Source organism: Rhinolophus hipposideros (assembly GCF_964194185.1).
Source record: "Rhinolophus hipposideros genome assembly, chromosome: 1".
Lineage (NCBI taxonomy): Eukaryota > Metazoa > Chordata > Mammalia > Chiroptera > Rhinolophidae > Rhinolophus > Rhinolophus hipposideros.
This window is the reverse complement of record NC_138047.1, coordinates 74,148,126-74,162,724: the sequence shown is the minus strand read 5'-3', so window position 1 is coordinate 74,162,724 and position 14,599 is coordinate 74,148,126. Positions and strand designations below refer to the sequence as shown.

At 35.0% G+C, this 14,599-nt stretch overlaps 1 protein-coding gene across 9 annotated transcripts; it reads left to right on the top strand.

The window, feature by feature from the left end:
* Positions 1–14,458, top strand: LAMTOR3 (late endosomal/lysosomal adaptor, MAPK and MTOR activator 3). Of its 9 annotated transcripts, none has more exons than XM_081050868.1 (7): positions 1–54; positions 462–507; positions 3,103–3,137; positions 9,423–9,481; positions 11,157–11,290; positions 12,399–12,462; positions 13,896–14,458. In XM_081050868.1, the coding sequence occupies exons 2-7, from the start codon at positions 499–501 to the stop codon at positions 13,967–13,969; spliced, it is 375 nt and encodes a 124-aa protein (XP_080906994.1). In that variant the 5' UTR covers positions 1–54; positions 462–498; the 3' UTR covers positions 13,970–14,458. The 9 variants fall into 9 exon arrangements, with proteins under 9 accessions (XP_080906994.1, XP_080906995.1, XP_080906988.1 ...); XM_081050869.1 differs by having other exon boundaries at positions 376–507; XM_081050862.1 differs by having other exon boundaries at positions 1–166.
* Positions 14,459–14,599: the final 141 nt, after the last annotated feature.

Here is a 14,599-nt window from a genome sequence, read left to right as displayed (position 1 = left end):
GTGGTACCCGGCGTCGGAGGCGTAGGAAGTGCCGCTTGGAGCACAGAGGAGGTCGTAAGTCATGTGATGGCAGCTTTCAGAAAGACCTGTCTTTGACGCTGTCCCTGAAGGACGGCAGGCAGCCCAGAGCCCTGCGACCCAAAGAACCGGGCAGCCCAGAAACCGGGTAACTGGAGCCACGTTGCTCGGTGTTCAGGCCTGGGCCCGCGGGAGTTACGGGCGGTGAGCTGGCAGAGCAGAGGATGCCCCTTCCGCTTTCTTTCGGGCTTAGACCTTGGGGGCTGGGGAGGCGGAGTGGGCCGAGGTAAGGCGCCCCCCCGGCTGTTCTGGTGGGTATCTGGGAGGTGTGTCTCCCTGCCGTCCCTCTGGTTCCAGGCCTAGAGCCGCCGATTCTTGCCTGACCCTGATGACAGCTGACCCCGCCGAGACCCAGATTTCCTCACCAGGAGTTTCTCTTTCAGGCGTGGATATTGAACCTGCGGGAGAAAGGGGTTCGTCATGGCCGATGTGAGTGAACACCCCCGCACAGGAGGAGGCAAATGGTGGGGAGTGTGGAGCGTACTGGGTGGGGAACGATTGTGCTGCCCAAAGAGAAGTTTGTTTTATTTTGGCCCCTCTACACCTCGAGTTATTGCCTCCAAGGTCTGGAGTTAGAGATTACTGTGAATGGATTTCGCGGGGCCGTGAGTTTCTGCCTCGCGTGGGCCTGCAGGACACTTACTTAGGAGCCTGTGCCCACTCCACAGCCCTGCGGACAAAAGAGGCTCCGAGTATTTACCATTTGAATTTCTTCTAAACGGTGTTTTGCTGCTTGGAACCCTTTTTCCCCCCAGCAAGTGGTCATGGTGTCTTTCTGGGTTCCTTGGAGCAACTTGAGATGATTTTCAACTGACACGTCTTGAGCACAGCAATAAAAGCCAGATTCTAAGTTTAAGGAACTTAACTCTTCTAGTTACTAGAAACAGCGGGAAATTAATACGAGTGCTAATGTTTGTATCTCACGTATGTTACTTTGCCGACGTACCTCCTGAGTGTTATAAATATTGAACAGACGCTCAGTCTCAGCTTGAGGAGGTAGGCATGGGCATTATCCCTGTGGCATAGGTGAGGAAGCTAAAGCCCAGAACGATCAAGTGCCTTGCCTCAGGTTACTCGAGCACGTAGAGTGAGAATACCAACCCAGGTATTCTGGCTCGAGTCAGTGCACTTAACCATCTCGCCAGTCATTCAGCATTAATATGAATCTGATTTTTCTTTTTACGTTGCAAGATTATGTGTCTCAACATTAAGCAACTTTCATGCCTTTATCACTCCATTTTGGGGTGTCTTCCATTATGTTTTTGAGACACTATTCTTCAGGCATAATCAAATCACTAAATACCTATTGCGCAGCTAAAAGGTTGTTATAATAAGGACTGTGGGTGAAATGAAGAGGATTATGGTATAAGTCCTCTTACTGGTTTTACAGTTTTAAAAAGTAGGCAAATGATCATATATGCATACATCATTGTGTGAAAATTCAAAGGAGAGAGGGGTTACATCTGGTGTGTGTCTATCAGGAAAACCTATTTGGAGTGTTTGGTGGTTGAGATTAACTCGAAATGATGAGTAGCAGTTTTAAAAAGTAAGATTGAGAAGGAGAATATTGCTAGTAGAACAAATAGCGTGAACAGAATTACATAGGAAAGGGAGAGGTGTGTGTATGGAAGAGCTGTGAGTAGTCCAGTTTAGCTAGGGCTGAGGATCTGTGTGAGAGAGTGGTAGGAAGCAGAACTGTAAACTTAGTTGCAGGCCATATTGTAGAGTCTCAAATGTCTAAAGAGTTTGTACATAATTCATTAAACAGTGGAGAGCCATTTCAATACTTGTTCTCAACCGTGGCTGAATAGGTAATCATCTGGGGAGCACCTCTAACCTAGCCATCTTGCCATCAGTGGCCTTTTTTTTTTTTTTTTTTGAAGCTTTTCACGTGTTATTCATAGCCAAGGTTGAGAATCACTACATATATGATTTTAGAGAAGGAGAATAATAGGATTGTTGGCACTGTGTAGACCTGTATGGAATAGAAGCGGGAGACCAGCATACCAACTGGGAAGCTAGTGCAAGTTGTAAATAATAGAATGAAAATAAACTTTAATGTCAGTTGAAAAGGAGAAGAGATCAGTTTAAAAACATTTGACTTCACAAGTGATTTAAAAGTGACAAATGTGAGGTTAGGGTTAGGTATTACTCTTAGTTTCAAACCTGAATTAATGGGCTTGGTAATCCCATTAGTGGAAACAAAAAGAGATTGAGGAAATCTGGGTTTCAAATGAAACATGATGAGTTGAGGTTTTTTTGTGTGTGTTTAAAATGAGAGCAAAGGTAAACTGGTAGTGATAATATGCAATAAAATGAATATTCAGGTTTGGAGAATAGTAGGGATTAGAGGTTCAAAACAACAGATACCTGATTTGTGTATGTAGAGCTCTTTAACTGATACTTGGGTTATCAATGAAATCCCCCAGATGAGAGTATAAAGAGATCAAATAAAATAGTCTTCTATTTATTTTGTCCTAATTATGTTCCACGCTAAACACATGGCAAACATTGTCATATCTTTAGTCATGTGAGGAGATTTAATTTCAGAGAAGTTAATCAACTCACCCAGAATTGTTGAAGTGATATAAGAAAGGCTATATATAGATGTGGAAAGATGTTCATAATATATTCTTAAGTGAATACAACAGTAGAAACAGGATGTGAAATAGTAAGAAAAGTGTGATCTAATTTTACAGCTAATACGTATTTGTGTTTCCCATTTCCAGATATGCTAATCACTTAACATGCATCTTCTCAGTAAACTTTAAAAATAATATGACGTAGGTTCTGTTATTATCCCTGCTCAACAAAGAATGAAACTGAGGCTCAGAGAAAAGGGTTAGTTAATTTGCTCCAAGTCACATAACTAGTAAATGTCAAAATCAGAAAGAGAAAGAGAAGATACACACGAGAAAGATTATGAATGATTACTTAGGTAATCTGAAATACGGATAGGACAAGACACAGAGAACTAGTACAAGGCATATTATTATATGATTTTTATTTTATATTCTCTTTCAGGACTTAAAGCGATTCCTGTATAAAAAATTACCAAGGTAAAAAAATTACTAATTTGTTACTACATAAATTCTGCATAATGTATGTTAACTTTATGTAGTATTTTGTTTCTAGCTAATTTTGACTAATACTGTGTGTATATTATGCTATTATTTAGCACTTTTAAATACTTAACATAACCCTAGGTAGCATAAATGATGTCATTTGAATTCGAAGATAAATAACACGGGACCTAGAGAAGTTACAAGACTTAATTAAGGTTAAACAACTAGTGGATGCCACAGGGCTAGAACTCAGGTTTCTTGCCACTTTAGAATTCTTTCAGATATATTATCATAGCAGTTTACTGGATTATACTTTGAAGTAGAGTAATTTTAAGGGGAAGAAATGAAGAACTTGTCTTTACTTTTAATATTGCTTTTAAGACCTAATTATAGAGTCCATAACCCAAAAATGCTCGACCTAGATAGCACTTCATAGTTGGAAAACTCAAAAAGTTTTCTTTTGCCAGCACACAGGCCATTTGATGTAACATTTTATAAATTAGGCTCTTGTACTGAGGACAGCAAACTTCGTATTAGAAATGTTACTGATTGAATGACTTTGTCACTCTAGTTGAATTAAAATTCACATTTAGTTTGGTGTTAAATGATCTTAGAGTTAAGGACATAAGAGAAATATAACTTGATATATCAATTTCCACATTCCAGAATAACTGAATAACCTATGAGCATTAGCAGCAGAATATATGGGGAAATCCTTTTTTTTAATTTCTTTTTTTATTTCTTATTTTCCAAGTCAGTTTGAAGTTAAAAAGGTTTTGGATGTCAGTTTATCTCTGTAGGTAGGGAAAGAAACCTCTTGTTTGGATTTTTATTGAAATGTTTGTTGTAGCTTTCCCTGTAGACTTGTGCCCTTACTCTGTTTACAGACCACTAGAAATTAATGATACTGTCTTCTAGTTTTGATTTATCTGTACTTTTCTTCCATATTCAGGAAGAAAACCTTTTGAGGCATTAAATAATTATCACTCATTTTATGTTAATGTAATACTTAAATTTATTTTTACTCTTTTCCTCTTAGAGTTAACTATCTAAAGACAAGTTGCTGATTCTGTTCTCATCCCAATGATAAGCAATACAGGCAGCCTTAGCTTTTACATTCTTGCAGAGCCATAAAAATGACCGCACATGCTGAAACTGTCCAAGGCAGTTTTAGTAATCAGTGGGGAATTTTACAGTTGTTTTCTGACCTTAAAAGGTTTTTGCCAAAAGATGAAAACCTCTCTTGCTGCTGGTTATATTCAGAGGGATGAAAATGAATACTAAAACTAGTATTTGTTTAATACACTTTATTTTAACACAGTAGAAACATTGAGAATTAGAGTGTTTATTTCTTTGCAAAAAAACTTAAAGAGTAGTTTGAACTGTTTACTTCTTTTCATATAACTTAAGATATGTGAAAGATAAGGAGCAGACATCATTTCTGTGCCTTGGCAAAGTAGCATACTCCTTTCTAAGTTTGAATCAGCTTCCAACATTGTGTCCTTTGTGCTTTCAATGTTGTGAAATATCTCTAAGAGTTCTTTAATGTGAAGATTTTTGCCAGTGTCACTTCCTCTGGGATGTCTTCATCCTTTTCACACACCACTTTTCCTGATTTATGTAATAAGTCCGCCTTCCCTCAGTTCCACTGGCTGCACCTCTCATGCATAACAGTGATAATGTCAGCGTTCCCTCAGCCAGCTCTTCCTTTGTTAACTCCATTTACTTTCTATTTGAATTTCACTTCCAGCATTATCACTTTTCATTTCTTTGCTTATTTTATCTTTATTGACCTTATTTCAGTTATTTTTTTTTTACTATTACTGGAAGACAAGATAAAACTACATACTTTGCTCTTGCATTAACTGAATAACAGATGCTCAGTGACCAATCACCAACACACTTGGAAAGAAGTGATGTGACTGATTACTAATCATGATGTGCGTCTGTTGTTTACATAATGATTTTTGAACTGAAGAGTTAGCCACATTTGTATTTTATGCAGTTATTCAGTTAATATACCATACTTACTGAAATTTGACCCATGCTGTTGAGGAGGAATGGTGTTATTTTAACTAAACTGATAACTAAAATGTGTCCAGATTGGAACTACACAAAAATGAGGGCCTTCTGTATCTGTATTTACCTTGTTGGGCGTAGCATATTGAAAGATGCTAAAATTGGTGATGGTGGGGAGTGGGAAATAACCACACTGGTGACAAATACAGGAACAGAAGCATAGTTGATATTAGTAAAAAGGATATTTGTAAAAAACATAATGAAAATCTTTTCATAATGGAAGGAAAGGGATTAGTACTGTGTTGTTTGGTTTTGTTTTGTTTTTCATAATGACTGAGGCCAGTTTGAGTCCTATTGATGACTATTTCTTGAAAGTAGGCTTATTGCATCCTAAGAGCTAAAAGATAAAGAAATAATGATACTGAACACTTACAAAGAAAAGTAGTAGAACAGACACTTAGATTTGTTGCTTAGATGTATGTAAAGTTACGGGATTGGACCCAGGCAGCCTGGCTTCAGAGCTGTGGGTCCATGCATTTAATTGTACTTCTGTACCTCACCAACCAAGTCGGACAGCTACAGTCATTAATGATATGTGTGTTTTTTTTCTTTTTTGATCCTTCGTTAAATGTAATTCTTAGATTTGTATGTCAAAATCTAGTCATGACCCAAAGCAGTCTCAGGCTTTAACAGTCATAACTTTATGTGTTTTAAAATAACCAAATGTTTCATCATTATATGAATACAACTAAGTATGATGTCTGATTACTAATGTAACGTTTACCTTTTTGGAATAAAGATGTTTGTTTTAGTAAGGTTAAGGCTTAGATTTCTGCAGACTATTTCATAAAATTTATGTCTTGTAAAAGTGTAGTGTACTTATTAATGCATCATAGTTGTTTTCAATTACTACGAAAATCTATTCATGTTATTCTTTATTGACTATGTGTAGAATTGGAAACACTTTTTATATTTGTGGCCTGATTTCTTTAATTGGATACATTAAGTACGTGAGTAATTTTTCTACTTTTGTTGGACATTTATCTCTGTGAATTTGAAATCATTCAAAATAAAGTCTTTTTATTTCTACCTCCTCTTTTGGTGCATTAGTTGACATTTAAATTAATTACTATGGGAAGAAAAAAGCTACCTGTGGTGACGCAAATATTTCTAAACATTTTTGTAGTACTCTTTACCTGGCTTTTTTGTTGTTGTTTTACTCATTTATTCTGTTCTTTAGATTCTGCGTATAAGTGAGATCAGATGGTATTTGTCTTTCCCAGTCTGATTTATTTTACTTAGCATAATATTCTCTAGGTCCATCCATGTTGTTGCAAATGGTAAGATTTCATTCTTTTTTATGGCCGAGTAATACTCCATTGTATAAATGTACCAGTTTCTTTATCCAGTCGTGTACTGATGGGCATTTCGGTTGTTTCCATATTTCAGCTATTGTGAATAGCACTGCAGTAAACATAGGGGTGCATATATTTTTTTTCGAATTAGTGTTTTGGATTTCTTTTGATACCGGTTTCTTTTTGTTTTGTTTTGTTTTTTTAAAGATTTTATTGGGGAAGGGGAACAGGATTTTATTGGGGAATAGTAGTGTGTTTTTTTCCCAGGACTCATCAGCTCCATCCAAGTCAAATTATTGTCCTTTCAATCTTAGTTGTGGAAGGTGCAGCTCAACTCCAGGCCCAGTCACCATTGTTATTGCAGGGGGCGCAGCCCACCATCCCTTGCGGGAGTCAAACCAGCAACCTTGTGGTTGAGAGCACGCGCTCCAACCAACTGAGCCATCTGGCCACCTGGGAGCTCAGCCGCAGCTCATTTGACTTCATTCTACTTGCGGAGGACGCAGCTCACTGGCCCATGTGGGAATCGAACCGGCAGCCCTATTGCCCAGAGTTCACGCTTGAACCAACTGAGTCACCCCTCCGCCCCTGGGGAGGGGGTTTTTTAATTTGTTTTTAATACCTGTTTTTTAATTTGTTTACTTTTTGCATAATACATCATAAGTTATCTGATAGACATAAGAGTGATAAGCTTCCATCCACCCTTCCAGCCACACAGTTACCCTCTCATAAGTACCCATTATAATCTTCAGAGATATTTTATGCACCTAAAAGCAAACATGTACATAATAAACACATATTTAGACTTATATACAGTGATCATAGTTTAGGTTGCTATCACAAAATACAGTAGATTGGATTCTTTTATAAACAACTGAAATTTATTTCTTACAGTTCTGGAGGCTGGAAGTCAGATCAGGGTGCCAGCATGGTTGGGTTCTGGTGAGGGCCCTCCTCTGGGGTGCAGATTGCAAACTTCTCATATCCTCACATTCCTAACGGCTCCACCCTCATGTCCTAATTACCTCCCAAAGGCCCCACCTCCACATATCACATTGGGATTAGGATTTCAACGTACAAATTTTGAGGGGGGGTGACAAAACATTTAGTCCATTGCAACATGCACACGTATGCCTACATGTGTTATTACATAAGTTGCTTGTACAACTTTCAAAACCATGGTTTTTCACTTAACAGTATGCATAATTTAGAGATCAATCCTTCCCAGTACATAAAGGGCTGCGGCTTTGTTTTTTATGTCTGCAGAGTATTCCGTTGTATATGGGTGTCATAACTGATTTAACTTGTTCTTGATGAACAGTTAGGTTTCTAGTCTTTTTCTATTTTAAGTGATATTGCTATCAATAACTGCGCTAAGTGATTTGTGGGTGTGCAAGTATCTGTAGGATGTATTTTTATATCACCTAGTTTTTAACTTAGAGAAATATATCTTATGTATTAATTTTATAGAGCATGTTTGAATCCATAGATAACTTCAGAATTGAATGATAATAAAAAATAATACCAGTAAATATTTATACACACTTGCTTCATCATTCTTATTTTTAATGTGAGGCAGATAAAATGGCTTTGTAACATTTCTCCAAACTTTAATAACACTTCTCTGACTTAAAAGTTTTGACAGTGGAATTTTTAAAATTTCAGTATCTTAAGTTAGTAAGAATTTTCCTTATTCCTAAGTTAAAATATTAAGGTTAACACAATAAGGAATGGATAGTTCTTGGTTGTAGTGAGAATACTGAACATATTTCTGAGTTGCAATCTACAGATATGAGATAGTTACAATGCTATAGGTTTTACGTAAATGTTGAAAGTTTGAGAATGTTTCCCATTATAATTTTTAACCCGGTACTTTTGTGCTTTAGGAATTCTCACTAATAATTTAATATTAAAACTGCCTTGATAAATTATTATCAGTGTGTACAGAATGACAGCCTCATGTTAATTAATAATAAATATTTTTGAATGTTAACTATGTATCTACATCTATTTTACATGCATTACTTTATTAAATTTCAAATAAGTAGTTTTCAGATTGTGAACTGAGGCTTAGAGAGGTTTCTTAACTGTCCCAAGGTAGCATAAATACGTAGTAATCAGGAGAGTCTGAATGGAACCCACGTCTTTGTAATTTCAGAGCTGTAGTCTTGACCATTCTACTTACTGCTGCTTAATGTAGGCATGCTGAAAGGATTGCTGCATGACCTTCATTCTCCCCATCCTGTTCATTAGCCAGACTGATCTTTTTGTCCCACTTCTCTTAATCAGTACCATAACCTCCCAGCTGAGCTATCACTTCTCAGGGAAGCCTTCCCTGACCCACCTGTCTCAGTCAGGCTGGCCCCGCCCCCCCCAATGGCTCTCATGTCCCCACAGATCTCGATGGCACTTTCTACAGTTATAATTTTATATTTGTTAGTGTGAGTTTATTTGATAGCTGCTCTCTTTTTAGTTGTTAAGCTTTGTGAAGGCGGTGACTGCTTATTTTTGCTTAGCATGGTATTATATGAGTAGTAAGTGGGCACTTGATATTGGAATGAATGAGAAAAAGAAAAAGTCTGTCTTTTTGTCACTATAGCCATTACTGATAAACTATCATACTTTTGTAAACCATAGAATGATAATTAGCAATTTTAATGGAGAATGAGCTGTGTTAGATGTTCATTGATAAGCTACATAAATTTGTAAAGATTATGAACATGTCAGTAATACATATTCATTCAATTTCTGGAAGAGTTTTGGAAAACATAGGAGCTTATACTATAAATAATTGAGTTTCCGTGGTTTTTCAGAAATGTGCATGAAAATTACCATTATGACTTTAAGGTACATACTTTGAGAAAATGAAATATTTTGTAATATTTTAACTTTTTTTCCTTTCTAGTGTCGAAGGGCTCCATGCTATTGTCGTGTCAGATAGAGATGGGGTGCCTGTTATTAAAGGTAAAACTGAGCACTTACATGTCAGCGTCATGCTGGCTTTAGAAAGAACAGTATTTATATCAGAATAGTGCAGAGGCAAACATATAAAACTCATTTCAGTAAATTCAGGAGATAGTCTTAATTTGGGGGAAAATGTTTGCTTTTGTGTATTAAGGCTGTGTTGGAACTTAAAACTTATTGCATGTTAAATGTTACCATCAGGAGTTTAAGCATGAATTTATAACAGACCCAGATTCCCATTAAAGACATTTTATGGTATAATATAAACCATTAATAAACCTAAGTGACAAGGTTGGACATGTATGCAGCTAGATGCCGTGTTTCCCTGAAAATAAAACCTAGCTGGACAATCAGCTCTAATGCGTCTTTTGGAGCAAAAATTAATATAAAACCCAGTCTTATTTTATTATAATATAATACCGAGTGTTTATAATATAATATAATACCCAATAAGACTTGGTCTTATATTAATTTTTACTCTGGAAGACACATTAGAGCTGATTGTCAGGCTAGGTCTTATTTTCAGGGAAACACGGTATGTTACACACACAGACTCCCCCAATATTATTTTTTAATCAGTATTGCTAGTAATTTTAAGATAAATATCCATACAGTTGAATCAGCATAGATTGATTAATCTTTCTTGATATTTCTACTTGTTTAAACTGGAAATAAGATTTTTTTTTTTAACTTTAACTTTATAATTACTTTAGTTAACCAGAATCTAAGAATTTTTCACCTGATTTTCAGCTTTTTTTGTTTTGTTTTATTTTAGTATATGTCATGTCACAGAGTTGGTATATATTAATACCGTTTTTACTGTTCTATCTGGTATCATCAGAATGGATATGTATAGTTATACTTGGAGACTAATAGCTTTCTCAAAAAAAGATTAATGCCCTGTACATTTTGTTTCCAGTTTACTTTCTACCTACAGTTATCATATATGTCATCTAATTTTAGATTTTAGGATTGAAAGGAAGTTTAGAAATCACTTGATTTAGTTCTTTTGTTTTATAAGTTAAGATGGTCAAATGCAAAGAGTACATTGTTAGTTCAAAGTTCCACATGAGTCAGTGACAAGATAATATTAGAACCCATCATTTCTTAATGTATGGTCCAGTGTGCTTTCTAACCCGCCAGAAAACATAGGTAGCCATGGCAAATTACTTGCCTTTTCTCAGTTCTGTAGTGAGGGCTTTGAACAAAATAAATTCAGATTTTCCAGCTCAAATGTTCTTTCCGAGGTCTCTGTATTAAAGCCTTAAGCTCACACTGGTGCAACTAACTAGGTGACTTTAATGAAAGAAAGAAAATAGATGGCCAGCTGCAGAATTAATATCTAGAAGAATATTCAATTTATTAAATATACTGATTAACCTGTGTTTTAAGGTAAATATTAAGAAAATATAAACATTTAGTATTCTTTTAAAAATTAAAAAATACTGTGAGAGTCATCATTTCTTCCCTTTGTTATGATCACTCAACTTCTGACTGAGCAGTATTTCCCACCTAAGTTGATGAAACCCAGTTAGTGATACGATTTTAAATATTGTGAAGCAGAACGCTTGTGCTTGACATTTTTACAAATATATATTTTTAAAAAGTGCTGTAAATCTTCTCTCTACAATATCCACTGTGTAATTTTTACCTATTAAATCATTTGTATTCTCAGTGGCCAATGACAATGCTCCAGAGCATGCTTTGAGACCTGGTTTCTTATCTACTTTTGCCCTTGCAACAGACCAAGGGAGCAAACTTGGACTTTCAAAAAATAAAAGTATCATCTGTTACTATAATACTTACCAGGTGAGTTCATAACTATTGAATGGTTTACTGATTTCAACTTTTATTAGGTCTTCTATGTAAAATAGTTTGTGTTGTCATTCTACATTTTAATTTTGAAGGGGATGGAATTTTAAAATCTTAGCCTTCAAATTGGTTATGTTAAACTATAGTAATTTTTTCATATTTTACACCAGGAATTAATTAATATGGAAAAATAGTTTTAAAAGATTTCATAATAAAATATGTGTTATCTTAAAAAGGGTATATTAGGTCATTATTACCTCCAGTAGATGGTGCCCTTAGCTTAACAACTGAATTCTCAAATGACACACATTTTTTTTGTTGTTGACAGATAAAAAAATTTCTCTTGAAAGTCAAATGATAAGTTATTTAAATTTGTTACTGCTTCTAATTCCTTCATTTGATTTGGAATATATATAATAATCAAGGTTATTAATTTTGGGAAGGAAATTAGTTGTTACACACCTCTTGATCTCCAGTTACATTTTCTTTTTTAGAATACATTAATTGCTTATGTTTTAAAGCGATGTTTTCCAGAGTAAGATTTATCTACCACTGATGATACAAGTGACATCTTTTTATTTTAAAAGTACATATTTTAATGTGTATTAGGCAAAAGATAACCAACCTATCTGACCTTTAATTTCACTGATAAGGATTAGGTTGAAGCTAAGTTTTTTTCAAAAGATAGTTGGTTAAAGTTAATTTGAATTCATTTAAATTATATTGGTACACAAGAGGCAGAAAAATCATGAAGATATAAGTACTTGAATGACTTAAGAAATACTGCCTCTAGCCATTTAATTATCAAATATTTATTGAACTTCTACTATGTAATTGACACTCTGCAGGGCATTAGAGATAAAAGATGAAGAAGACATAGTCCCACCTTAAAAACCTTTTCAGGCTAAGTGGTAGTAATGTCTCTAAGAGAAAATCAGTAACTCTTATGGAAATGTTTATTTTCATCTCTTTCATATTTCATTGTGTTAAACTAGTATGTTACACATTGACCATTTAAAAATTTTTGAAAGATTAAGATATTTCATTTGAATTATACTACCTTTTCATAATACAACATATTATTTAAATCTTGTTTTCTTTGTAGGTGGTTCAATTCAATCGTTTACCTTTGGTGGTGAGTTTCATAGCCAGCAGCAATGCCAATACAGGTGTGTTTTAATTACCTTAAATACAGCTTTGAATTCTTTGTAATACCATATCTGAGCGGTTTAGGAATAGTAGATCCAAAGTCAGAAAACCTGAATTCATGGCCCAGATCCATCATGTATTCCTTGCTCTATGGAAAAGTAACTTCTCTGAATTCTGTTTTCCATATCTGTATAATGGAGCTAATGTCTGCTTTCTCCATCTGATGGGGTTATTTTCTAGTTTATATGGGACAGTGTATGGTAACTGACCATTTGAGATAGAAAGGAAAATTAAATGCTATATTTACCTCTTGAATACTACATCTTACTCATATTAAAACAGCTTAAGACACAAAAAAAGTAGAGAAGATAACCAAACAAACCACATAAAATGATCAAGGATGAGTTAAATTCCATTTAGATGAATCTTTTAGAATTTTTTAAACCTTGACTATAGTGAGCAAGATGAATGTGACAGGGAATTTAAAGAGTGTGAAGGGGATTAACCCATGTCCACCCATGTCTTCTCAAGGGTTGAAAAGTTTGAGAACAAACAGGAAGCTGTACTCTCTATAGAGAAGAGTAACATCCCATTATATTCAGTAGCCTTCACTGGGTCTTTATGTGTAAAATGATAATATTCAGTTGAATTGTAATTTCTTTCTTTATTCCGTTTGGATAAAGTGGAATTTCTTTCAAAGTCTGTCTCCTTCAGATTTGACTGCTATTTAGAACTGTTTGTTATACACTTTTTTTTCTGTTTTTTTTTTCTTTCAAGTGTTTTGAGCAAGTTGTATTTCCACTTGTGCCACTGAAGCCAATCCTTAGACTCCTTGTCTTTAAAATGAGGGTTTTAGGTTTGATGATCTGTTAAGTCTGTTGCATTTCTAAATGTTTTGAAGCTGTAAAATACTATATGTGAAAACACTTTGTAAATCATATAGGATACTAGCGGTGTCAATATTTTAAGTATATTAAGCCTCAATTGTGATAAATCACCATCACATACTAAATCAGGAGTTTATGTTATAAATTATGATAATATACAGAATTATATTTTAGTACTTAGAACATTTCATTGAGAATCCCAGATGTTTGTTTTATATTCTTTGAGACAGGAAGGTCCTTATTTGTTTGAATATAAAACCAGCAGTGTCTAAGATATGTAGCCTTTCACTCTGGTAAACTAAGAAGTTAGATATGCTAATTTCTAGACTAGGTTGTCTTCCAGATTCATCATTGAACTTCTTTTAAACATGTAAGTATATGTAAACTTCATAATGAATATGAGTCTTTAACTTACTTAGATAGAATATTTTGTTGTAGTTATGGGGAATAAATTGTATCTTTTATTTTTTGGTAACTAAATTTCAACAAGAGGGAATATTAAGTCAAAGACTTTTTTTAGGAACATGTTTTCTAATGTTCTAATTTTCTTAATCTCTTTGTTTTAGGATTAATTGTCAGCCTAGAAAAGGAACTTGCTCCATTATTTGAAGAATTGAGACAAGTTGTGGAAGTTTCTTAATCTGAGTTGGTTTTGACGTCTACCTTATTTTCATTATAATAGGCACAATATCAATCCAGCAATCTTTAGATCGCAATACTTGTATCCATGTACTCAAGAAAGGGCCCCATCTTCCACCTTACACTAAAGGAAGAGCCTGTAGATAGAATTTATGGGTAGATTGATTATCTTTTCTTATACAGGCTCTTACTTACTGAGATCGGGGATACCGCAGAAATGGTTCTATCACAGCTCCCATGGAGTTAGTCCAGCCATCAAATCTGCATGAGATTCTATTCGGTGGGTCAGAATCAAAATGGTACTTTGATCCACTCGAGCCATGACGTGCCCCTATTGTACCACAGGCCCAGGTCTGCAGAATGGAGCAGACCCTTTTTGTTGTGAATAATAATGAGGACATATTTTTTTCGTTATTGTTTTATTTGTTGTATTGAGTGTGAGGAAGGTAAAATGGCTTAGTAAAAGTAATAAAATCAGTACAATCAGTAACTTTTCTATGTATGTTATTTTGCAGTATAGATGAATATTACTAATTGATTTGATTCTTCTCAGAGGGTGCTGCTCTTTAATGAAAAGGAAAATGATAGCTAACGGTTTTCCGCCCACTCTGCTTTCTATAACCAATCAGTA

Bases quoted from the DNA above. Each gene is read 5' to 3' on its own strand.
- LAMTOR3 (XM_081050861.1), top strand. From the start codon at position 6,107: ATGTGTAGAATTGGAAACACTTTTTATATTTGTGGCCTGATTTCTTTA. The intron at 9,482-11,156 runs GTAAAACTGAGC...TTGTATTCTCAG, and splicing joins TGGGGTGCCTGTTATTAAAG to TGGCCAATGACAATGCTCCA. The intron at 12,463-13,895 runs GTGTGTTTTAAT...TCTTTGTTTTAG, and splicing joins CAGCAGCAATGCCAATACAG to GATTAATTGTCAGCCTAGAA.